This window comes from Gastrolobium bilobum, unplaced genomic scaffold, assembly GCF_033153095.1.
Source record: "Gastrolobium bilobum isolate Gb01-03AN ecotype WA unplaced genomic scaffold, APGP_CSIRO_Gbil_v1 utg21167, whole genome shotgun sequence".
NCBI classification, from domain to species: domain Eukaryota; kingdom Viridiplantae; phylum Streptophyta; class Magnoliopsida; order Fabales; family Fabaceae; genus Gastrolobium; species Gastrolobium bilobum.
Genome location: NW_026898371.1, coordinates 145,396 through 171,109, shown reverse-complemented (window position 1 = coordinate 171,109; position 25,714 = coordinate 145,396). Strand labels below are relative to the sequence as shown.

Sequence of the window (25,714 nt, the reverse complement as noted above, 5' to 3'; positions counted from 1 at the left end):
TTTGCACACCCCTAGAAACCGCTACAATATTTTCACAAGCAATTATACAATATCCAAATAATTGATTCACATGTACCAGACAATCCGCAGATCAGTGACATTTTTAGCTCAGCAAAATCAACGCTTTTACAAATATGAAAAGTGTAATGCTTTTAAGACAGCTAGGGAGGAGAACTGGGTTTCACTTCAAGCGTCTGATTTTCTTTGTCGCATTGATAATGTTTTGACCTATCTCTGGATGTTTAAAGTTCAACAATTTATCAAGTTTATGAGAAGCTTCAGAAAAGCAGCTATCCTCGATACAGGACTCCGATTTGAGAGCAAAATGAACCTCGTTGACGTCCTCATCAAGCTGGAGGCAAAAGAGGTGGCTGAAGACCTATGTAAAAACATAAATATTACAGAATGATCAAGAGTCTCTAAATACAGTAAAAACCACGTCGTTGGTGGACAAGGCATGGTTATATATTCGATAAGAACATCCAGGTTGTAATATTCTCAATAAACTAAAATAAGCTTCCTCATAGTAAACAAATGAAATATCATACTAGAAAGGATGGGTTAACATCTTCTAGGAGATAGAATCACAGCTTTCTCACAAATCTCTGTGATGTGTTGCACACATTCAGAAAAAAGCAACAATCATAATTATTTCTACTTTTTCGCAGCAGCTAGTTATAAACCTGGGAGAGGTTTTCTCATAAATCTTCATTGAACACTCGAAACTTGGAGCACTTTTCTTTGAAAAGTTCACAGGTTACGTCAGAGTAAGGGTGCATTTTTACCCAACTGTGCAACTGACTGTATGGTGTTTGCCATCAATCGGAGAGCACAGCTTCAAAGGAAAATATTTGCTCTACTCTATAGATTTGTTTTGGGTTGGTAATGTTTTCACGGCTTCTTAATATCTTGCTCATATCTTAGGATAATTTAACGTATATGATAAATGAGGAATAATTTCCTTATTTCTTCATATATGTTGTATCTTAGGATTCGGAATTAGTGTTTTATACCTTGTATCACATCAAATCACAACTAATTTCATATTCTGTCCTTTCTTCCTTCCATACCTAAATTACCTATAATCTTAACAATATTTATACGCACACAGACTCCTAAAGAGCTCCTTATGTATTATTACTCAAGGAGGGACACCATTGGTGACCATAGTATGAATTTTGTTTCTCATGAAAAAACAGGAAGAAAACAAAAACAGAATACAGATGTTTAACACGTGTAATCAGTATCTAATCAAACAATATGATACAGAGACTGCTAGCAAAAAGCATAGTGTCAAATGAATATTATTGCACTAATATTTGTTTTTACCGTTTCCATTCTCAAGAGGACCATGTCCTTAATGGCCTGGGACCGTGACACCAAATTCACAATAAACAGACCTTGCTCTGAAAGTTTATCCTTTACAGTCTCAAGAAAAGATTCATCCAAAAAGCCCGGAGCAGGGCATGTCATTCCAGAGCTGCATAAAATATGTAAAGGATAATTAGGATTCCAGAAATCATAGTAGACATTATTGAAACGCATCCATTCATTAACTAAAAAAAAAAAACTTTATTAATTGTTCCACAGAGGTTGACCAAGACCTTTTCATTTCATCTTCCTCTGTCCTATTGTTCGTCTCCCTCTCCCCTGTTCTGCAATTTTTTTATTCTCTTCATTTTCTCCATTTTCACAACAACTTCCTTGCACCCAACTTGTAATAGGAGCTTAAGGTCGGTTTCTACTCCTCTGATTCTTGTTTCTTTTATACCAAATCCCATAATCTCTCAAGCTTGGCTAGCTCAAAAATGATGGGTAGGTATATTTTGTAGCTTTGGTTAAAATTAGACGGATTGTGGATTGTGGGTTCTAGTAAGAAATAATAGGAAAGTTAATTTTTGGATATTCACATGAGTTTCTAGAAAACCCAATAACTTACAATTAGGGGGCGTTTGGTTGAGGAAATTTTTTTGAAATAGTAGGGAAATGAGATAGATAGAGAAATGATTGGAAAGATAGATAAAGTGAGATAGGTAGAAAAATGTAAAAAAAAATTGTTTGGTAGGGAAAAAATTTACTGGGAAAATTAGGTAACTTTATGAAATCAACAGTGCATTAAAAGTCAGATACCCGGTTTTCCGAAAAATCCCACCTTCAAATTGGGTTTCTAAACAGTGCGGATATCTATGTTTCTCATAAATCCAGACAAATTAGATAGATGGGTTTTTGGTGAAAAACGTTGAAACAAACATGGTGTTTCTAAAAGCCATACTTGAGAAAGATAGATATCCCCTAAAAAGCTCCCAACCAAACACCACCTTAGGGATTTTAGAAAATCCTCACTGCCTCCTACTGTTGATGTTCAGTCATAGGAAGTTTTCTAAGTCGTGAATCAATAGTGCTCATGGTGGCATAATTTATTTCAAATATTTTTTTTACTTATTTTGTTATATCATTTTCGTTTAATAGCGTATGCAGGGAGACAACCCTTTTATAATTTATGTGATCACTCATAAATTCCATGTTATAGATTTTTGTATAACGGCATCATTATACCTGTGATTTGAAGCAGTAATTACTTATCACATTTTGAATTGGAAAAAAAGTAATTACTTATGACATGTTAATTTTAAAAGTATGTGATTACAGAAAGTTTTAAACATTTGAAATGGATTTGGTATAAGCCAAGTATGATTTAATGATTTTTATGTATATATTGGAGATCCATATTAGAATCTCATAACCATTAGCAAGGGTAACACTCTAAGTGCACCTAGTCATGTATATGAATATTTTACTCCAAGAGAGGGTATTAGTTAGATGAAGCCACTACAGGAGAAAAGCCACCCTTCGATGAGAGGACTGTTAACGAGATAAAGCTGTCCTTGATGAAATGATATGATTTGATTTGAGGGATGAATGCGTTACTAGTTAGATGGAGCTGCCTCTAGAAGTAGAAGGCTATCAACGAGGAACCGCTGCCTCAAATTCAATTCTCACACATATGACTGGGGATGTGATACAGCCCAGCCCATTAAAGTGTACAAAAGAGACAACAATAGAAGAGTTTGGGCCTCTGCTGTGGCCTCCACTGCTGCTGACTCAGCAACAAATGCAACAAATGCCCATCCTACCCTCCAACAGAATGTAGAGCTGGCACCAATTGGTTAAGAAGGGAAGCGTGGTGCTGCAGTGACTATCGGGTAGCATTTTCTGGATTGGAACTTAGGAGAGTGTGGAGTCTCTCGAATACTCCTCATTATCATTTCCTTCTGTTTCTTTTATCTTTTCCTTTAAGTGTAGTTTGCTGTTTGAGATACAAAGAGTGGAATAGTGTAATTTGTTTCTGAGAACGATTGAATTACATACTGTAACACATATACAGACCCATAATATAGCAATTTGAATTTCTTTTCCAGAATTGTTTGTGTGATTTGGTTTTATTGTTGAGAGGTCTGTATCAAGTGGTATCAGAGCTCCGATCTAGGAGCTCTGTGGATGGTATTGACGCGTCAGATGGATCAACGTTTAGCGTTCTTGGAAGAAGGACAACGCCAGAACGAGGCAAGGCAGGAAACAGCAGCGCGTCGAATGGAAGCTACTGAGCTGAGTTTGGCTGAGGTATTGCGTCGTTTAGACACGATAACTCAGACGTTGCGCGAGAGAGACGGTCGTAGCCGTTCAGGAAGTAGAGGAGGATCGCGACATAGCAATCACGAAAATGAAGGGAATGGGGACGGTGAAGGGAATGGGGACGGTGAAGGGAATGGGGACGGTGATAGGTTCGAACGGCGAAGGGTCCCTTTTAATAGTAACCATCGACGACTCGAAATCCCCACGTTCTCCGGCGAGGACGCTTACGGTTGGCTAAGCAAGGTTGAAAGGTATTTTGTCATGAACGGTGTAGAAGAGGCAGAGAAAATTACAGCAGTCATGGTGGTTCTTGAAGGAGAAGCATTGCATTGGTACCAGTGGTGGGATTTAAGCGCTGCAAACACGACTTGGGCGCAGTTTCGTAGAGAATTACTTAGTCGCTTTCAGCCTGACATCCTCGACAACCCTTTTCGTGCCCTATATACATTGAAGCAAACTGGAACCGTGGCTGAATTTAGGGTGGAGTTTGAGAAGGTGGTGGGGGCAATGAGATTTGAGGACGATGAGTTGCTCAAGGGTGCTTGGTTGAACGGCGTCAAAACCAGCATACGTGAGGAGCTGCTAATGTACCCGTCGTTAGGATTGATGGAGATGATCAAGCTTTCGGTGAAGCTTGAAAAAAGAAACCAGGCTTGGTGTGAAGAGGGGATTGGGCCAGCAAGTAGAGCCCAAATGGCTGGAACCCCAAAATTCAACGCTACCCATCGATTGGGCCTAGGCCCAAATGACTCTAAATTAGGAACCCAACCACCATCAGGTTTGGGTATACCTAATACAAAGACAGCTAACAACGAAGGTTCCAGAATGACAAACGCAACGAAGGGATCTGCAATCCCTAATTCGTACGAAGTTGGGGGTCGATTTCAAGAGAGCCAAGGAAGTACGAACAGAAGGTTGTCTCAGACTGAGTGGCGAGACAGACAGAGGAAGGGCACGTGTTTCAAGTGCGACGAGAAATGGAGTCCTGAGCATAAGTGCAAAGTGGGACAACTCCATTTGCTGATACTCGATGAAGAAGAGGGAGAAGTAGTTGAAATGCAGGGCGATCCGCCGGATTTGACACAGGAGGCAACCGTGGAGGGTGAGGAAGTAGCGTTTCACCTGTCAATGCAAAGCCTTATGGGGCTTTCGTCGAATCATTCGCTGATGGTTTGGGGGGAGATTCAAGGAAGAAAGGTTGTTGTTTTAGTCGATAGCGGTGCATCAAGGAATTTTATTCGCAGAGAGTTGGCCCATGCGCTGGGGCTACAAGTGACTGAGACTCCCACATACCAAGTGGTCGTCGGTGATGGACACAAAGGTCAGTTGCAGGGGAGTATGTTTTGGGGTCACGGTTGACATACAGGGGACTTTGATTACACAAGATTTGTACTTGTTTGAGTTGGGAGGAACCGATGTAGTGCTTGGGTTGGACTGGTTGACCGGATTGGGAGAAATCAAAGCTAATTTTAAGGATTTGACCTTGAAGTACAGAGAAGGAAGTGGAGAGGTATTAATAAAAGGAGATCCCTCCTTATGCACATCCATTTGCTCTTTGAAGTTTATTGTCAAGGCTTTCAGAAACGAGGGCCAAGCTTTCTTATTGGGTTCCGGAGAATCTAGTCAGGCACAAGATGATGAGTCATTTTCGTGGAGGGAGCTCGAAGAACTGTTACAGGAATACGAGGACTTGTTCAGAGAACCCAATGGTCTTCCTCCTAGCCGTACACAGGACCATGCCATCTTGTTCAAGCCTGGCAGTCAGGTACCCAACATTCGGCCCTACAGGTATCCTCACTACCAAAAATCTGAAATAGAAAGATTAGTTGCTGAATTGCTTGATAATGGGATGATTAGACACAGTGTTAGCCCCTACTCGAGTCCTGTGATTCTAGTCAAAAAGAAAGATGGTAGTTGGCGGGTATGCGTCGATTATAGGGCACTTAATAAGTTGATTGTCCCAGATAAATTTCCTATTCCGGTAGTAGATGAGTTGCTGGATGAATTAGGGGAGTCAATAGTGTACACCAAACTTGACTTGAAATCCGGATTCAACCAGATTAGGATGAGGGCAGAGGACATCCCCAAGACTGCCTTTAGGACACATGAGGGTCATTACGAATATTTGGTGATGCCATTTGGCCTCACCAACGCAGCCTCTACCTTTCAATCCCTTATGAATGACGTATTAAGGCCATTCCTCAGGAAATTTGCTTTAGTATTTTTTGATGACATTCTTATATACAGCAAGAGCCGTGAGGAACATCTAGTTCATTTGGAACAGGTTTTTCAAGTACTTCGTAAGCATGTCCTGTTGGCTAATAAAAAGAAATGTAGTTTCGGTAAGGGCCATGTAGAGTATTTGGGGCACATTATATCAGCTGAAGGAGTTCGGGCAGATCCGAATAAAATTAGTGCCATGGTTAATTGGCCAGCCCCAAAGAATGTTAAGGCATTGAGGGGCTTCTTGGGGCTCACTGGATATTACAGGAAATTTGTAAAGGACTATGGAAAAATTGCTAAGCCTTTGACTGATTTGCTGAAGAAGAATGAGTTTAAATGGTGTCTTCTTGCTGAGCAATCTTTTACACAGTTGAAAGAATTAATGAGTACCGTACCAGTTCTTGCACTGCCAGATTTCTCCAAGGTTTTTACAGTAGTGACAGATGCTTCTGGGAAGGGTATAGGAGCAGTTTTGACACAAGATGATAGGCCATTGGCTTACATCAGCCAAGGTTTCTCTCAAAGGGCTCAAAACAAGTCAGTATATGAAAGGGAGTTGATGGCTATTGTGTTTGCAGTGCAGAAATGGAGACACTATTTGATGGGCAGGCACTTCATTGTAAAAACTGACCAAAAGAGTTTGAGATTCCTTTCTGAGCAACGTATTCTAGGAGAAGACCAACAAAAGTGGACCTCCAAGCTTTTAGGATATGATTTTGAAATCCAGTATCATCCTGGAAGACAAAATCAGGTTGCAGATGCTCTTTCTAGGCAGATGCAAATGACCATGGTGTCTCAAGTGCAGCTGCCTGACTTGACTCAGTGGGAGGCTGAGGTTCAGCTTGATCCAGTGCTCAGAAAAATTATGCAGGACCTTATTATTGATCCAGAACAGCATGTGGGGTTTAAATTGAAGGAAGGGAGGCTGTTTTTTAAGGATCGGCTAGTCTTATCAAAGGAATCCAGATTTATACCTCTCTTACTCAAGGAGTTTCATGACACATCCATAGGGGGGCATTCTGGTTACTTCCGTACCTACAAGAGAATGGCTGGTTTAATCTATTGGGAGGGTATGAAGCGCACCATTCAGAAATATGTGGCTTCTTGTGAGGTTTGCCAGCAAAATAAGGTTCAAAACCTTTCACCTGCAGGGTTATTACAGCCCCTCCCAATACCCACTAAGGTTTGGGCTGATATCTCCATTGATTTCGTGGGTGGGCTGCCACGAGCATATGGTGTTGATACAATTTTTGTGGTGGTGGACCGTCTCACCAAATATGCTCATTTCCTCCCCTTGAGCCATCCCTATACGGCTAAAGATGTTGCTGAGTTGTTTATTAAGGACATCGTTCGACTTCACGGTTTCCCTCTCACCATTGTCTCGGATAGAGATAGAGTGTTTTTGAGCTCGTTTTGGTCAGAATTGTTCAAGGCTGCTGGGACCAAGTTACATTATAGTACGGCTTATCACCCACAAACTAATGGTCAGACGGAAGTGGTTAACCGTTGTTTAGAGACATACTTGAGGTGTTTTTGTAGTCCTAAACCCAAGAGTTGGCCCAAATGGGTACATTGGGCAGAATTTTGGTACAACACCACCCACAAGGACTCAACTGACATGACCCCATTCAAGGCTCTATATGGTAGTGATCCCCCACATATTTTTAAGGATGCTCAGAATGGCTCAACGGTTGATGCTGTTTGCCAGCTCCTTCGCGAGCGCAATCTTATTTTGAATGATTTACAACAGCATCTTTTAAAGGCCCAAAATCGGATGAAGGAGCAAGCAGATCACCATAGGAGGGATTTGCAACTCTCTGTTGGGGACCTTGTTTACTTGAAATTACAACCTTATAGGCTCAAGACTATTGCCAGAAAGGTTAATGAAAAGTTAAGCCCAAGGTATTATGGACCTTACCCAATCTTGGAACGTATTGGTGAATCAGCTTACAGGATGAAGCTCCCAGATGATTGCAAGGTCCACCCTGTATTCCATGTATCACTCCTCAAGCCAGCTGGTTGTCCTAGGCCTAATTCACAGCCCCTACCTTCTGTCTTAACAGAGGAGTGGGAGCTAAAAGTGGAACCAGAAAGCTTGGTGCGATGGAGACGCTCCAACAGGGGATTTCTGGAGGTGTTGATCAAGTGGGTTCATCTCCCTGAGTTTGAAAATACATGGGAGCAATTTTCTGTCATCAATCGTCAATTCCCTAATTTCAACCTTGGGGACAAGGTTCTTAAAATGGGAGGGAGTATTGATACAGCCCAGCCCATTAAAGTGTACAAAAGAGACAACAATAGAAGAGTTTGGGCCTCTGCTGTGGCCTCCACTGCTGCTGACTCAGCAACAAATGCAACAAATGCCCATCCTACCCTCCAACAGAATGTAGAGCTGGCACCAATTGGTTAAGAAGGGAAGCGTGGTGCTGCAGTGACTATCGGGTAGCATTTTCTGGATTGGAACTTAGGAGAGTGTGGAGTCTCTCGAATACTCCTCATTATCATTTCCTTCTGTTTCTTTTATCTTTTCCTTTAAGTGTAATTTGCTTTTTGAGATACAAAGAGTGGAATAGTGTAATTTGTTTCTGAGAACGATTGAATTACATACTGTAACACATATACAGACCCATAATATAGCAATTTGAATTTCTTTTCCAGAATTGTTTGTGTGATTTGGTTTTATTGTTGAGAGGTCTGTATCAGGATGTAAATGGGCCGAGCGGCTTGTCAAGATCCCAAGGCTTGACTTGCTTTAAGCTTGGCTTGGCCTGTCTTGCTTAATAAATAAAACGAGCTCAAACTTTGAAAAAAGCTTGTTTAGCAAACAAGCCCAAGCCTATTTAATGAGATTTGACTTGAAAGCCTGTGAGCTGGCCTGATAAATTATTATAATAAATAATATCTTTTTATGCCATTGAATCATTTGTTTGTTTTGGATATGTAGAGTTGGAGATGGTGACTTGTATTCAAATGATATTGGAGAGGGTAAATTTTGGGTTCTATACAAGTTTCATGTGGGTGGGTCTGTGTGATTCTCATGAGCTGGATCAATATTTAAGAAGAAATTGTGGAACTCATTATTTGATCATGAAATCTCGACTTTATTGTACCTTGAATTGGTTCCAAACTAGCCCATGAATCGAATCTCTAGGGGGATAATTGAATGAATTGAAAATGTTATTTTTTTGTTTCGGCTAGATAGCATGAAAGATGTAGTTATATGTGGACTGTGATGGTTCTATGATTGTTTTTTCTCTGATGAAGAATACATAATTTGATGATTTATAGTCTCAACATTAGGACGTATATGAGTTCGGAAAAAATACATTTTATAATTATAAATGAACCAAGCCAAACCTTTAATTTTTCATAAACAAGCCAAGCCTAGAATTTAGCTAGCACCAGGCTAACGGGCCAAGCCAAGCTTAAAATATTTTTCATAGGCTTGGCTCGGCCCAGCTCATTTACACCCCTATATATGACCCCTTTAGTTTTAAAACCTAAACTTCACTATGTTTTGCAAATGGTTATATTTCATCATTAAATTTATGTATTTTATCTCATGCTTGTGAAATAAATAATGATATTTACTGTTAGAGAGACATAATATAAAAACCATAGATGTACCTTCACGAAACAGCTTAAGCTTTTAGGTAAATTGGTTGCTTTACATGGTATCAAAGCTTCCGTGACCACAGGGTCGTGAGTTTAATTCTCACCGCCCCCCATTTCTAGTAGAATTAAGTCAACATAAGGCAGAATAAAAAAATAGGCCTGTGTAATATCCACGCTTCAAGTCCAAAGAGCTCTTACATGAGGGGATATGTTAGAGAGATATAATATAAAGTCATTGATGGGTCTTCACTTAAAAGATTAAGCTTCTAGCTGAATTGGTTACTTTACGTTTACATCATGTTATAAATTTCTAAGAATTCTTGTTTATGCACATATTTTATTGGTTTTGTTTATATTGTTTTCTTTCATTGTCCTAACATGTTTATAACGTAGTTTTTAAAGATCAAACCACTTGTGCATTGTTTGTTTTCCCTCCTAGTTCATTTGGATTGGGTTTCCATCTAGATCACACCAGGCAACTGAGTTGCAGGTTGTTAGAAGTTGCAGTCCTTCACGGTAAATTTGTTTTTGGTAGGCCTCCATTGTGTAGGTGGCCTTTTGATTTCTTTTGGAGCTCAAGGCATTTTGCAGCTATAGAAGATTAGTTTGTAATTATTTTGAGTTGTATTAAATATTTCAATACTTGAGCATTATATCTAGTTTAATACCAGTGGGCTGTATATATATCCTAACAGGTGCTAATTATTTTGGGATGTTAAACTCACTGGAGAAACTCTGCTGAGATTTAGGTAAATTTTGCTAAATATTTTTTTTTGATAGATAGACTTATGAAGCTAAAAGGTATTTGGATTAACTTAGCCTCTGCACCAGGCATGGCTAGGGACTAGGACATAACTATTTATAATCCTCTAACAGCCTAATACCTTATTTTTCATGACCATTCTTTAATAGCTTAAAGTAATAACCAAATGCATAATTAAATCACCTTGGATCTGAAGAGTCAACATCAACAATAACTATATCCATTTTTGTAGCTTCTACAATCTCTACATGAGATGCAGTTGAACTCCCATTTGAAGGAGACTCGGTGTGACTAGAATTATTACTTTTTCCATGAACCTGAGCTGCTTCAGAACTGGCAATTTCTCGGACAAACTGGATCCCATCAGCTATATGCACCTGGATTTCCATAGTAATGAGATTTAGTAGACAATGTTGTGACGTCTCCATCCCAAGATTAAAAAAAAACACTCAACATGCTTTATCTGCTGTTACCACATTTTTATCATTCTCCATACTCAACATATTTAAACCAGTGTTTATAACTGTATAAAAATTCATGAAATAAAAATAACTACTTGCAGCAGTCAACAGCATATGATTCATGTAGGGATAAATAATCTTTTGTTTCATGTGGATATTTCCTTTGTGGAAGTTAGTAATCTGGCTTTACTTCTTTGGTTCATCCAACTTGGATTTAGAGGCTTTCACCTAGATTTTTTGGTGTTGATTGAGCAATAGGTTTAACCATTTTTGTTATCCCCTGTCCCCCCCTCCCCAAAAGGAAAAAAAGAAAAGAAAAAGTTTTCTGTTACCCCTCCAATTTTAATGTTTTTCACTGTCCAAATATGTAAAGTTCATTTCTCACAAGCAAAACTTTCAAAGGATCTATAAGTACCGTTAAACCTTGAGAACACAGACATTGATGTATATTTAACCACCTTTAAGCGTTTATCCTCCACAAGACTGAAGTAGTCCCTTGCAATATCAACAATTACGGGGTCCAACTCCACCGCCTGAGATATAAATTAATAACAAGCCATGTGAAATCATATAAAATTATTCCTTAGACTAAACCGTTAGGGACTCTAGGTATGTATTCTAATTTAGTTCCCTCCCTTCACTTGAAATATATATATATATATATATATATATATATATATATATATATATATATATTGTAAAGAACCAATTCAACCCAAAAGCTTAAGCTGTTGGGTGAGGATTTTTTAATGGTTTTATATATCTCAACACGCCCCCTCACACGAGAGCCCACTGGGCTTGAAGAGTGGACAATGCACATGCCCACCTACTTGTGCGAAGAAAGAAATTCCACTAGAAAGAAAGTGAGGGGCGGTGAGGATCGAACCCGGTACACCGAGGCTCTGATACCATGCAAAGAACCAATTCAACCCAAAAGCTTAAGCTGGTGGGTGAGGATTTTTTAATGGTTTTATATATCACAACATATATATATATATATATATATATATATATATATATATATAACATATTACCTCAATTTCCAAACAGGGGATACACCCGTGAAGAAACATAGGAAGTAAACCTGCTCCAAGACCTAGTATTACTGCTTTTACCTGAGATATGCCATTAGTATGTATCAGCAATAATCAAAAGCAAAAAAATGTCTTAGAGCATGTAAAGAAATTTGGCATGTAATTAGCATATCTTAATAACAAGCAACTAAAACATACAACAGACCGAAGAGAGCGGATAAGATATCCTCACACGTAGATAATAAAAAGAGGATTTTAGGTATCTGTCCACATAGGTAGATATTTAATACTAGCGGGTTGTGTGTATATATATATATATATATATATATATATATATATATATATATATATATTGTAGCATGCACACCCTAATACTACTCATTATACATGTGCTTTAAGTCTAACAGATTATACATGCACTAGAAACATTTAATTCTAACACTCCCCTCAAGCCAGAACATATATGTCAATTGCATGCCTTCTTCCATCCTCCAAAACCAGGTGCACTAGTCTCTATTGTTCGCTGAACATTCTCTTCCTCTTCATGTCTTCAGATGTACTTACTTTATTCATTACCTTACTCTAAGCAAGGATAAGTTCACCATTCACAAAATCTCTTAAATGAATATTTCTTGATTACTTCTGACTGTAGACCGGCTTATCACTACCGCACTCCTGACTTTAAAATAGTCTCCCCCCCCCACAAAAACAAAAATAAATAAATACACACTGAAAATAAATACATACTGAACTTGCTTTGTCTGCTTCCTTCTTCTCATCTACTTTTTATATGCATCATGACATTGATACTTTGCTTCCAATTGGTCATTTTTTTTATCCAATACTTGTCTCGACTCCTCCCTTACTCATAAATCAATAAAGACCAAGATAGCAACTTGTTGATGCATCTATTTACCCAGTTGATCAACCAGTCAACCCTGTTGCTCCTAACTTAATTCCTAGCCCTCCTAGTGACTGATCACCTACTTTGTTGGACTCTCTTGCTCCTCTCCCTGCAGTGGAACTGCCTATAGCATTCTGCGAAGGTATTAGGCTTAATCATAACCTTAATTCTCTTTATGTTTGTCATTTGCATTATCATTGTTTATCTCATTCCTATTATGCCTTTATGTCATATTAGGCTTCTGTGTCAATACCTAAAACAACAGGTGAACCTCTATCCGATCCTGGACAGCAACAAGCTATGCTTCATGAAATAGCTGCTTTGCACTCTAGTAGTAGCCAAGAACTTGTCCCCTGACGTCCTAGCAAAACAATTGTTGGTTGTTGATGGCTTCACCGTTTAGACTATCAAGATTGGACCCAACAGAGAGGTTGACGATTTAAAAGCTCAATCGGTGGCCAAAGGACATACACATATATTCCACCTCAACAGTGAATGAGGAAATTCACAAAAAAATGAGGAAATCTTGGTTTAAAAAAGTTATTGATTATGAACAAGTAACCACTTGTAAATAAGTGATTACTCATTGTTAGAGTATATGTCATTGCATGTTTTTGAAAGCTGAACATGTGTTTGATGCAAATCGGTTTGCACCAGTGTTAATGTAACAGCACTGACAGAACTGTCAGGATTCTGCTGTGACAGAATTGGTTAGTTGTCAGAGGAGTTAGAACTCTTCAAGTTTGCAATTAATCAAAATCTCAGTTCCACACAGACTTCTTTCTCATTTTCTCTCTTTCTGTTCTCTTTCAATTTCTATCAGAGTTCACAAATAAGTGATTACCATTTTCCCACTTGTTGCCACGCTTTCCATGTAAGAAGATATTAACGCGAATCCTGATATAATCCCTGTATGATAAGAACTAGCCACATAGCCATGATAGACTGTCAAGTGGCTGCTTGCTCCTGTAACATTAGAGGAAAAAATATTAAATTGGCACGAGTGAAGTTATCAGCAATCAGCAAACATTGCAAAACTTGAATGGGAAAATATTGAATATTGTTTCTGAATAATACTGCACAATGTGCACATGAGTTTCAATCTAATATATAGATCTAAATAATTATTTTCCTAATATAATGACAAAACTAAGTTAACAGAATATTCTATAACAATTTATAGAGAATATCATGTGGTGAAGTGTGTTAGACTACTGTGGGACTTATTACAATAGTAAACTTCAAAAAAAAAAAAAAAAAAGAATGATTCTGGAATTGGAAAAATTCCATGAAAATTCAATAAATGCTAAAAATAAAATTAGTTTCATTCGAAATCATCTTTTGACACTAGAAAGGATTCAATAAAAGGGCAAATGATGAATACAAATCACCATCTTTTGACAGTAGAAAAAGTATATCTATTTAACAACGGATTGAAAAGTTTAGTTTCAATACTAGAGTATTATAAAATCTGATCCAAAATGGTTTTACAATAATTCCATCTCTAGCTTCCACATGAAATTCTTTACACCATCATGTGAGCAATGTCTAATTGAACCCTACACCAATGGCAATCAGACTAGGACACAATAATGATACCAATGTTTTGACAGGCACATTTACTGATGATTTACGATATAATTTCCAAAGAGCCTTCCAATACCTCTACATTGACTATAGATCGTTTGGATGAGATTTCCAATCAATACGAGGTTTAGCCTATTATCAGTGGCAAGTAAAGCACAGCAAAGAAGTATGCACAACTACACAGCTAACATAAAACATTGCCTACAACACCTTTTTTCCGAAAATAATTTGTTTTTATAGAGAAATAGAGGGAAAAATGCAATGAAAGAGATCCTCATTCCTCTTAATCTTATATAATAAATTAACAAACTAACAGGATTTGACAAGAGCATTGGAGCAAAATTTAAGGTAGCATCAGCAATGAACATAAAACGGTGATTTTAAATATACAGAAGGAAAGAGGAAAAAAGTTACCACCATTCCGTCTTTGAGATCCCCTTTTCTTAGATTTAGAAGATGAGTTGGTTTTCTTCCTCCCTGTCTCACCGACCGATTTGATAGGTAACTGTTCATCTTTCAGCAGAGCTTCAGACTGCACCAAATTTGCAGCTCTGTCGAATACAAGACGTCGAAACACCAACTCTCTAGAAGGAAAAATACAACTGAGTTCACTATCAACATTTTCATAAACTACATCTTCAACAATAATTGATCCAGTTAATGAAGATGTGACCTGCAAAACACAGATAATTATTGATGATATAATGATAATACGAGGATCATTTAATACAAGATGAGCATGATATAAAAAGTGGAAATCACGAAAGCAAAAGACCAGTGAATAAATACCTTTTAATTATTATTGATGAGGGCTGTTCTTAAAATATTAATAGAATAAAGGGACAAGAGACACTCTAATAGATCTATAAAGTTGGGGGGGGGGGGAGGGGGTAAAAGGATGAAAAATCAATTAAGAACATGAGCTCAGTACAACACTCCACACTCTCTAAAGTCAATGAAGAACCCACAATGAAACCAAGGCTGAACACCATAAAAAGAAGCCAAGTAAGTAGTTAAGAATGATATTTCTTGTAGAATACTTGAGTTAATCTTCATAAATATACACCAGAAGTATTGATAGAAAAGAAAGATACGAAGGGAAAAAAGGAACAGTAAAGAAAAGGGAAAAGACAACATGGAGAATACAAAGTTTAAGGAGAGAAATGGGAGGATCAGAAGGAGAATGACAATCAACCAGCAATAGTATTTTTTTATAAAAGAAAATTTTATGCAAGGAAAGAAACAGTATAAAAAAGGCAGAGACCTGTGTAAGGAAATTTCAGCAAAATTAATGTAATGAAGCACTAGCAAGTTCAAAGGGTAGGAAGAAGCACAAAAAATAAGTCAGAATAAGCTGGGAATTAGCTAAAATACAAAGAGAAGAGATTAAACTTAGCTAAGATACACATAGCAGTGATTAAACTGAACTGAACTATATAAGCTTAATTAAATAAAGCATCTATAAGCAGAGGTTGCATAAAACAAATTCACATTCAAAGCATTCTTACAAAACTAACAACTATTAAAGGATTTATACAACTCAAAGCATTAAAATAAAAAATAACAAGATTAAAAGCACTCACGTTAGAAATAACCTACACTCAACAATCAAAACTGTAGAGAAAGAGAATGCAGTGTGTTTGTTACCCTCTCTTCTAGATTATTTATACTGAGAGCTCCATGAGAAAGAGACAAATGTCTATAATGAGCTTGGACATATCACTCATTCAGATCACTTTGCATGATTTCTGATGTGAGTCAATCATGTAGCATAAAACATCAGGCATGAAATCTGCAATATTGTCACTCATTTTTTTTTTTTTGCATGAACCTAGATAGGAATAACTAAATCACAGTTGCATGACGACATGGAACCCACTCCCAAGAGAAAAAAAATGAAGAAGTAGAAGTAGTAGTAGAAGAAGAAGAAGAAGAAAGAAACAGAGAGAGAGAGAGAGAGAGAGAGAGAAAGAACAAAATAGGAACCTTACCAATTACCAAGCATCTAAGCAATCATCTAAACCAACCACTAGATCACAGAAAGAAGCATTAGGCTTTCCCCCCAAAGAAAAACCTAAATACACAAGGCGCCACAACAAAAGATAGCAAACCCAGCCAGCATCACACAACAATCCAAAAGAATGAAGCATTAGAGTTTGACTGGGATTAGAAGGTGTGAAAGTTCTCTCCAAAGCTTCAGCAGGACTTTACACCCCCATAAAATACCTCCTGCATCCTTCCATTTAAATACAAGACTTGAGTTGAAAAAGTTAAGAGCGCTGGCACCTGGTCCTATGTTGACTAACAACCTATGTGACTGAATCAAGCACAATTCACACAAAACCATAACAGAACAGAATATCGCAACTCTCTAGAAACCCTAGTGGAAATCCACAGCTCCCTCTAAGGTCAAGTCTTCGATTGGGACTGCGGTACACAGAATTAATACTAATGACAAGATGCAGATGTGTAGGCCGCATATGGCTCTTTTGCTTGATATGTGTATAATGTGTTGTACTTACCGAGAATCATTTCCCGACCAGTTCCTACATTTTTCTGCTACAGTTTCTGATGCACCCGAGCTGACTCGCTTGGATTGGACATTTCCATAATTTATTTCTTTATTTAGGGGATTTTAATAATTACTAGTTATTTCCTTTTTGTTATTTAAGATTATGTTTGAGTGTGCGTTGATTGTGCGTTATCTCCTTTGATTGCGCATGATTATAGTTATTTACTTTTTTTGTTATTTTTGTTTTTGCCTATTTAAGGCTTGGAGAACCCTATTGTTATTAGGTTGTTTTTTGGTTAATAAAAATTAAGAAAAGAGAAATAGTATTTTCTCACAATCCTTGTATTTGTTTTTACTTTTGTTTAGCCAAATTGGTTACTGCTCCGACATTATTTGGTAATCAGAGCTCTGGTTGTCACATAAATGGCTGAACAGAACAATGGCGGTCGAGGTCGAGGTCATGGACGACGGGGTCGAGGCGACGGCGGCGATAGAGGGCATGTTAACACCCTTAACGTCGACGGCAAACAACCACACATTGACGTGCGACACACCATAATTGTAGCAATGGCTGCTACATTGGCAGAACATGGTAGGCGAATTCAGGAGCTCGAACAACTATTTGCCCAAACACAGTTGGACGAGTCAGATGAAGGAAGGGAATCTGAAAGATCATCTCATGAGGAGGAAAGGAGCAAAAACTCATTCTGGAATTGGAATGAGGAGGGACAAGGACGAAGTCAACCTCGAAATCAATCTTTTTTTGCTAATATTGGGGTGAAGATTGAGATCCCGGAATTCGAGGGCACCACTCATACAGATGAGTTTATCAACGGGTCACACACCATCGAAAAGGTCTTTGACATCATAGACTTGACAGAAGACCGGAAGGTCCCGATCTATGATGAATATGATGAAGAGCAAGATGGTGAGAATCTTGTTATGGATGCTCTAATTTATGACGAGTTCCCTATCTACGATAAGTATGATTGGGAGCAAGACGATGAGAATCCAAAGATAGAAGAAATCTCTTATATTAATTTCGGTGGAAAATCAGTTATTAGAAATTCTAATATCTCTGACGACAAAGATGAAGTTCTACCCCAGTATTATGAATTTGGGGACAACGAGCATAACAGCCTCATGCTCCATGGAGATAAAGATTTAACTTTTGATAAAAGTTTAATTGGAGATCGTCAGGGACAATGGGAATTACTGTTACATCAGACAAAAATTTCCAAAGACGGATCACAGATGCGATCATTGAACCAAACTATGGGCAATAATCCTTTTGGAATAGTTTATGGGTTTTGTCCAGTTACTCCCTTAGAAGAACTCACAATATTTCTAGTTCCCAAGCAGTTCAATACGAATGCAGGCGAGCGTATCAAGAAAGAATTGCATTCACAAGTCCTAATCTTAATTAGGGAATTTGGTGATATTGTACTAGAAGAATTGCCACCTGGGTTACCACCTGAAGAAGTTCATATCAATGAAGACGAAGCAGATTTGAGGGCGAATCTTTTTCAAGTGGGAGAGAATGATGCACCCGAGCTGACTCGCTTGGATTGGACATTTCCATAATTTATTTCTTTATTTAGGGGATTTTAATAATTACTAGTTATTTCCTTTTTGTTATTTAAGATTATGTTTGAGTGTGCGTTGATTGTGCGTTATCTCCTTTGATTGCGCATGATTATAGTTATTTACTTTTTTTGTTATTTTTGTTTTTGCCTATTTAAGGCTTCGAGAACCCTATTGTTATTAGGTTGCTTTTTGGTTAATAAAAATTAAGAAAAGAGAAATAGTATTTTCTCACAATCCTTGTTTCGTTCTTCTTTCTGTTTAGCCAAATTGGTTACTGCTCCGGCATTAGTTTCTTTATGGAATTCCTTATTCGGCATTTTTGGGGAATGTACTAGATCCCTAGACCAATTCTTGATGATTAGCTTTTATGGTCTTGGTAGAAGAGGCTAAATTGCTGTGGTAATGTCCAACCTATGCTATGTTTTGGTGCATTTCGTTGAAGGATAACTCATTTTCTAGGACATTTCTTTGGTAGAACATTTGATTAGGGATAACATTATGCATTGAATTTCTAATTAGTGTAAAGCACATGGCATTTTTAATGGGATCTCACTACCATATATGATGACAGATTGGGCAGCTTTGCTTTGCTCCATTGAATTTCCTTTTCTTCTTGGTTATTTTCTGCTTTCTTCTTTTATTTAGGAGGATCCTTATCCTCCCTTCTCTCTGTAATTTTGTCTCTTCATATTGCTGAATTTTTTATTTTATTAAAATAAAAATTAATAAACAACAACAATCCTCCCTTGAAACTAAGCAATGAAGTAATATGGAATCCATTGTGCTCAAAGTTACTTTTATACACTGTAAAATCAGATTGCTAAAAAGCACCCTCTTCTCCCATGTTGTATATTTAAAATACAAGGATTAATTGCAGTCCAAATTAAGAGTCACACAGCCCTCACAGACAGAGACAGAGTTCCATTGATCAAAATAACAACAAAAAAGAAACAGCATTATGTACATTGTCACTAACCTGGTGAACAATGTTTCGTTCCTTGATCCCCTCACTTGCCATCATGAAACTGTAGACATATATTCAAGAATTTAAGAGAAAAGATTTAATTCATGAAGTGTATAAGTATGAGAACAGCATCTATAAAAAACTGGCTTAGACTGTAGTAAAAAGTGTAACACATAGCGGAACATGTTTCAATATTTTGGCATTAATAGATTAACAGAATATAATGAATATTTAGATTCAAACTGTTCAAAATGGAGGAAAATCACATAAAAGCAACTGGTACAAGATACGGACGGTATTTGAGCTCCATTCTCATTTTCTGCAGGTGCCAACTGTTTAACCAAAGGAGACAAATCTTTCTGAAAAATGATAAAAAAACACAATTCAGTAAAAAGCAGTGTTGTTAACCTGTTAGAATAGCATACCCCAAGAAGCATAATTTAAGAGGATGTTTCTACCTGAATCTCATCCATGCTGGCATTTGTATGGCTGGCATCCAAGAAAACCTAAAGTTGCAGAGATTTACTTAGAAATTTCAATTAGAAAAGTAAAGTAAAAATACTCAAAAGTACCAGCAAACTGTAATGTTATAATAAAGTACCATTATGAGACGAGCTGCTTTGGAGCTTCTGACCACCATCCACTGTCCTTCTTCAGAAAAGAAAAGCCATTCCCGAGCACGAGTCTGAAATTTAACATTCAGTCATGAAATTGATACAGAATAACTGCATCATTTGGAGCACTAGTAGTAAATTGCAGACGGATATAAAAAAAAGTAGATTCTGTGCAATCTCCTATACAAATGCATATTGATGAACATCTTAATCCAAAACAAATAAAATAAAATTACACGAAAGAAAAATAAATAAAGGAAGAACATAAGAAATGCAAGAAACTCTGTCTAGTATCAAAAAATTAACCAACCAGTATCCTTATAGTCTTGTATAATAACAATTAATGTGATCCTAAATGCATCAGAAACTACATCTAAAGAATTAAATAAAACAATTACACTTTGATCATTTCCAATATGAACAAGCTTGAGGCCAGTAAGAATTGAAATAAGAAAACTTTTTTCTCGGATAATTTGAAAATAACAAATACAGAACTGGCCATGATTCTTCCTAGTTTCAAAAAATATTTTCAGCAGCAGATTACAATTAAATGCAAATTGGCCATGATTGTTTCTCTTCTGATAATTATTTCCCATTTATTCAATTGTTAACACCATCATGCATGAATCTGAAGTGAAGGATCACTAATTCAATGTGAAATTTAAGAGCTGACATACTAAGAGAAATTTTTTCTTGATATAAAGTTTGTAGGAATGCTTGAACAGAAAGCTAAAAGGGATCTCCAATAATACACACCTTGGGCACAATGAAAACCCCACAGTGATATGTAAATGGGTCAGACTGTTCCTCAGCATCAAGAACTACAGCTCTATAAGAAAAAAGAGAGCACCCTTGTCCACCCAAAGTTAGCTGCAATCGCCGACCTTGGGAAAGCTTTTTCAGTTCTTCTTGCAGATCTTCCACAGAGTATAATATATCAGAGCTACTGGAGTATTTTTCACGAATTTGATTCTCATTTTTAAGAGCTTCATGTAGTCCAGAAGTCTTCAACATATGACAAAACAAAGCATAAACGGAAGACAATAAAAAATATGCTAGTAATAGAATATGTATAAAACATCTTACAAAATCTTCAGAGTATCTTTAGAATATCATGCATATATTATAGGATTAATTAGTCCTTTAACAGAGGAGCAATCTTAGGAGTTATCCCAAATTTTATTATGTTTCCTAACCTTTTACCCTAATTTGATTAGGGTTGGGAGTCTTATTGCATTGGTGGGCTTGGGCTCATAAAGGTAGTCCTACCCAATACTTGACCTAATTCTCTGTATAAATAGTATTAGAGCTTACTATTTTACACACATGAAATCAATTCAATATCACAGTATTCAGAGCCTCTTTTGTCTCTATACCTATTCCCTATTTAAACCCTACAACTTCAATAAAAATTACCACCCATTCTCTACAGCCATAACATTTAACACACTAGCTATAGTGCTATATATGCAGCAAACAGATGTTACATTAATCATCCATGAATCCTTATTTTAAGAAATCACTTATGCCCATGAGCAATTGAACAAAAAGCAGCAGAATCGGCTCAGATAGTACCTGTTTTGAATTACAATGAAGCGACGAATTATGAAGTAATGATATAATTTGGTGCAATAAAGTAGACAGCTCCTTCTCCACAACCACCATGAATGTTTGAAGGCTAGGTTTACTAGAAGACTTCAAAGGTATGGCATCAACACTCATTTTCCAACCAAGTCGGAACTTTGAGAAAAGTAGACCTGAAAAGCACAAATTAGTTATCTTTACCCTCCAGCCATGCAAAACCAGGCCAAAAATAAAAAAAAGATCAAATGCAAAACCAGTTCCAGCAAATCATTTCATTGCAAGTAATTAAGCTCCCTGTCTAGGTGCACTACAATCAATTCAAAAAGAAATTAATATAACATACAATAACTTCTGTGATAACATGTTCTTTTAAGTTAGAGATCCAGGAGATAGAAGGCGTTTTGTTCTAAAAAGTTTATAAGGGTTAGAAACCCCAAAACATAAACTGCGAGTGCATGTTCAAAGGAGTTTGGAAAATGAGTACCCAATATGAATCCTCTTCCGTGTATCAGTAAGGACTTTTGTGGCTAATACATAAGGGAAAGCTTGAATAGTGAGTACCACATATGAATCCTCTTCCATATATGTCTTGCGGCTAACACATAAAGGAGGTGGATTCAGGGCTATCTGATGTACAATATGAAAAAAATATAGAAACATTTTATCTATTAAAAGAGTCATGTTGTTAACAAGCAGGGGAAGTAATTTTTCCCATGATTCGAATGAGTTGTGCTACTCCTAAAACAATGAAGGAGTCAAGGGAAACTATTTTATGCAAAAAAAACCAGATTCAATTAGTGGAACATGTATCTTCAGAGTAATATTTGCATTTCTAAATGGATAACTTAATCTGGGGTAAAGGAAGACAAAAACTTGTGCAATTGAAACAAGCACCATGTAATCAAACGAAAATACCATCACAGCCCGGTAGTGTTTTCAGTTATATTTTCTACATATCACAAATTTTAAATTTTATAATTTATGGAGAGAAAGAAAAATTGAGAAAACATACCTAGTACATGAGATTCAGCCAAGGTAAGGCACACGAACTTTCCCCCAGGCTTTAGAACTCTCTTTACCTGGAAATATAAATCAGATTAAGCTAACAAGCACAAAATATTGAAATCCCACCACCAACAGGTCTATATTATTATCTATAGAAACAGATAAAATCCGAGAAACCTCTGACAGATACTGATTTCCCAATTTTGGACCAAGCTCTGGCTCCATTAAAGCATCCAATCCACCTTTATCAATAATGGCATCAAACGTCTCATCTTCAAACTGCACAGTGGTAGCCAAAGGACAAGAATAAAAACCATAGTGTAAAGAAATTGAGACAAAAAGCTAATTGTGAAAGAAATGAAAGGAACAAAACACAGTGGGGAAGATAAAATATAAATATCCTCCAAATATACATCATTGAAAATGAGAGTGAAATTTAAACACATGATATTTTCTCCAATCCAAGATTCATAAGTGTAAGAGTGTACTAGATTGTATCCTATCGTGACGGTGTGACTGTTACTCACAGTCACTGTCAGTCACAGCTGGTAATCGCAGCATTACCAAGCCTCTGATCAGTTAGGTAGTTAGCAGTCCGTTAAGTTCTCATGTAATCTGTTACTGCTGACATGGCCATTCTGTTAACTTCTATCATGCCTAACTAACTCTGTGAATAGGTCTCTGTACTCTCATTTTCAGTTTTTCTCTCTTACTCTGTTTCTCTCTCTTCTCAGTTTGTCGCCTCTTAATGATTAGAATACTCTTTCTACAAACATAAATCTTTGAACCAAGACAATGGAGAATGGGAATTCACCTGCATGGCGGTCACGTCCATGACTCGCCAGCGCATGTCCGGGCGGTGGCGGACGTTGCGGCGGAGCATGTCGGAGATGACGACCTTGGAGAAATCGATGTTGGTGATGGAATTGTAACCGGCGTCGTAGAGATGCTCGGAGAGGCGAGAGTTACCGCAAGCAGGAACGAGCAAGTGAAGATGTTGAAGGTTGAGGAGGGTTTGGAGTTGGGAGAGGAGTGGGTCTCGGAGGTCAGGCCATTCAGCGTACCACTCGAAGGAGTCATCTACACCTCGAATGGTGAAGAACTTGTCCCAGTTCTCTTTGCTCGTGAAGTCTCCTAGGGTTTCCAGAAGATCCTCTGATACACCCTTCGATCCCATTCCTTCTACTGTCAATGGCAGTGAGTCTGTGAGTGGGTTTTACAAGGGTATATGTTTGTATGTGTATTGTATTGGTCCTTTTTCACTTCACAAAGAGGATTTTATTAGGCCATCATGACTTTAGGGCATATAAACTCCACATCCAATTAATTGTGTGAACGTTAAAATTTCCGTGTGCCATTTCATGTAGTAATTCCATTGAACTCAGATGCTATATACTAACAACACCTTTTTTTTCATTTTTAAAGCGTCACTTGACTCACTCCCCAATATTTCGACACTTTTCAATAATTTGATATGTTTTGATATTTATAATATTTGAAATTTTATTATATATAATAAAAAATTGATTGATGTTTTATCAAATTAATATAATAAAAAATAAAAATAGATACAGAATAAATCTCAATGAAATGCATAAGAAATTTTCAAATTAAAAATATAATTATAAATATTTATATGTTAAGTTTCTTTGTAAAATTGATTAGTATTATAAATTTAGTTTTTTTAATTATTAAATATAATATATACTACATAAATTAAAATATTATTTAATATCAAAATATGTTCTAACATGTCGAAATCTCATTTTTTTTATAATTAACATGTCAGAGTATCATGTTATGTCATGTCGCTTCTCGTATTCTCTATCGATATCAGTGCAACATAGCTCACATATGGTAGTTCTAATCATTTCACATTATACACTAAAATCAAAACAAACCAAATAAAAATCTATTGATAACTAAACAAATATGATTTCTCATAAATAAATTTATATTTTTAACATAATTAAATTTTGTGAAATTTATATATGAAAAATATTTATTACAATTTGGAGTTTGATGGATGTGGGTTTAAATTTTTGTCCTGACAAATATTTTTTCTTGAATTTATCATATTTATTTTGGAGTTAATTTAATTCTTCCTACTCAAACTTTTTAATAAAATATTAATTTATAATTTAATAATAATATACATAAGTTTACATTTATTTTAAAGGAAATATAATCGTAAAAAATTGACGAATAATTGATTTGGACAAATAACAGGGTTAATAAATTAGTAACTTGACCACTATACGCGTGTTGCATGGTAAATACAAGGCGCAAATTGGTCAAGTGTTAATCCATAAGGAGGTTGGATGCTCTTCTTTCTGGAAGGAAATATGCAAGATAGCATAGTTTGGGAAATCGAAGATGGGGAGGCAATTTCTTTTTGGAAGGACAAGTGGATGAGACCCTCTATTTGCCTTTTGGGTTATGTTTGAAGCAAAATTGACGGATTGCCGACTCAATCAAGTGGCTAGGCATGATGGTAAGTGAAATTACAACACACTACTACAACTTTTCGATTTTGAGGTGGTTGAAAAGATCAAAAACATACTCCATCCTGATATGCTTGACGGCCCAAATAGAAGCTTATGGTTATTGGGTGGAACATCTGTAGTACAGGTCAGTAATTGCTATCTATATCTTACAAAATAGTCTTTTCAGCTTAACAATATTTCAGAGGTGGTTTGGAACAAGTTGTGGAATTGCAAAGGGCCTCACCGGATTCAAATGTTCTTTTGGAGATTAAGGCACGAAAGTTTGCCTACCAAAGATTGGACCAACTCGTGGTCCACAGCAGACCTATTATGCCCAAATTGTGATTAGGAAAGGGAGTCTGTGATACATGTCTTCCGAGATTGCCCGGTGATCCATGATATATGGTACAGTCTCTTGCCATATGATAGACTAGCTAAGTTCTTTGATGCCAATTGGGAGGATTGAGTGATTGATAATTGGAGTTGTGATGCCATGGCTTTGGAGGGCTTTGTTTGGAGTTCATTGTTTATCGTTTGTTGTTGGTTTATTTGGCGCTGGAGAAACGAAGTCACCAATGCTAGTGCTTCCAACGGGGACCGACACATTACTCGACCAATACTTGAGCACTTGAAAGAGATCCAATGTGTCTATACAGACACAAAGTTAAGGCTGCACCTCCAAGTTTCTAAGAATGTGAGTTGACAGCCCCTTTGACTTCATATGTTAAATTAAATACAGATG

At 37.0% G+C, this 25,714-nt stretch overlaps 1 protein-coding gene across 3 annotated transcripts; it reads right to left on the bottom strand.

The window, feature by feature from the left end:
- LOC133315400 (uncharacterized) lies at positions 1 to 23,725 on the bottom strand. Of its 3 annotated transcripts, none has more exons than XM_061517014.1 (16): positions 23,301 to 23,725; positions 22,664 to 22,765; positions 22,494 to 22,560; positions 21,473 to 21,654; positions 20,654 to 20,902; positions 19,885 to 19,968; positions 19,742 to 19,789; positions 19,578 to 19,642; positions 19,296 to 19,344; positions 14,611 to 14,893; positions 13,478 to 13,578; positions 11,730 to 11,810; positions 11,154 to 11,228; positions 10,418 to 10,611; positions 1,330 to 1,480; positions 1 to 379 (listed from the first exon to the last, which is right to left on the bottom strand). In XM_061517014.1, the coding sequence occupies exons 1-16, from the start codon at positions 23,661 to 23,663 to the stop codon at positions 182 to 184; spliced, it is 2,292 nt and encodes a 763-aa protein (XP_061372998.1). In that variant the 5' UTR covers positions 23,664 to 23,725; the 3' UTR covers positions 1 to 181. The 3 variants fall into 3 exon arrangements, with proteins under 3 accessions (XP_061372998.1, XP_061372996.1, XP_061372997.1); XM_061517012.1 differs by having other exon boundaries at positions 13,478 to 13,599; positions 14,635 to 14,893; XM_061517013.1 differs by having other exon boundaries at positions 13,478 to 13,599; positions 14,638 to 14,893.
- Between the last annotated feature and the right edge of the window lie 1,989 nt (positions 23,726 to 25,714).

Coding starts and splice junctions, on each gene's coding strand:
- LOC133315400 (XM_061517014.1), bottom strand. CDS start 23,663: ATGGGATCGAAGGGTGTATCAGAGGATCTTCTGGAAACCCTAGGAGAC. Junction 22,561..22,663: donor GAAATCAGTATCTGTCAGAG/GTTTCTCGGATT, acceptor TTATATTTCCAG/GTAAAGAGAGTTCTAAAGCC. Junction 1,481..10,417: donor GTTGACTCTTCAGATCCAAG/GTGATTTAATTA, acceptor TATTTTATGCAG/CTCTGGAATGACATGCCCTG.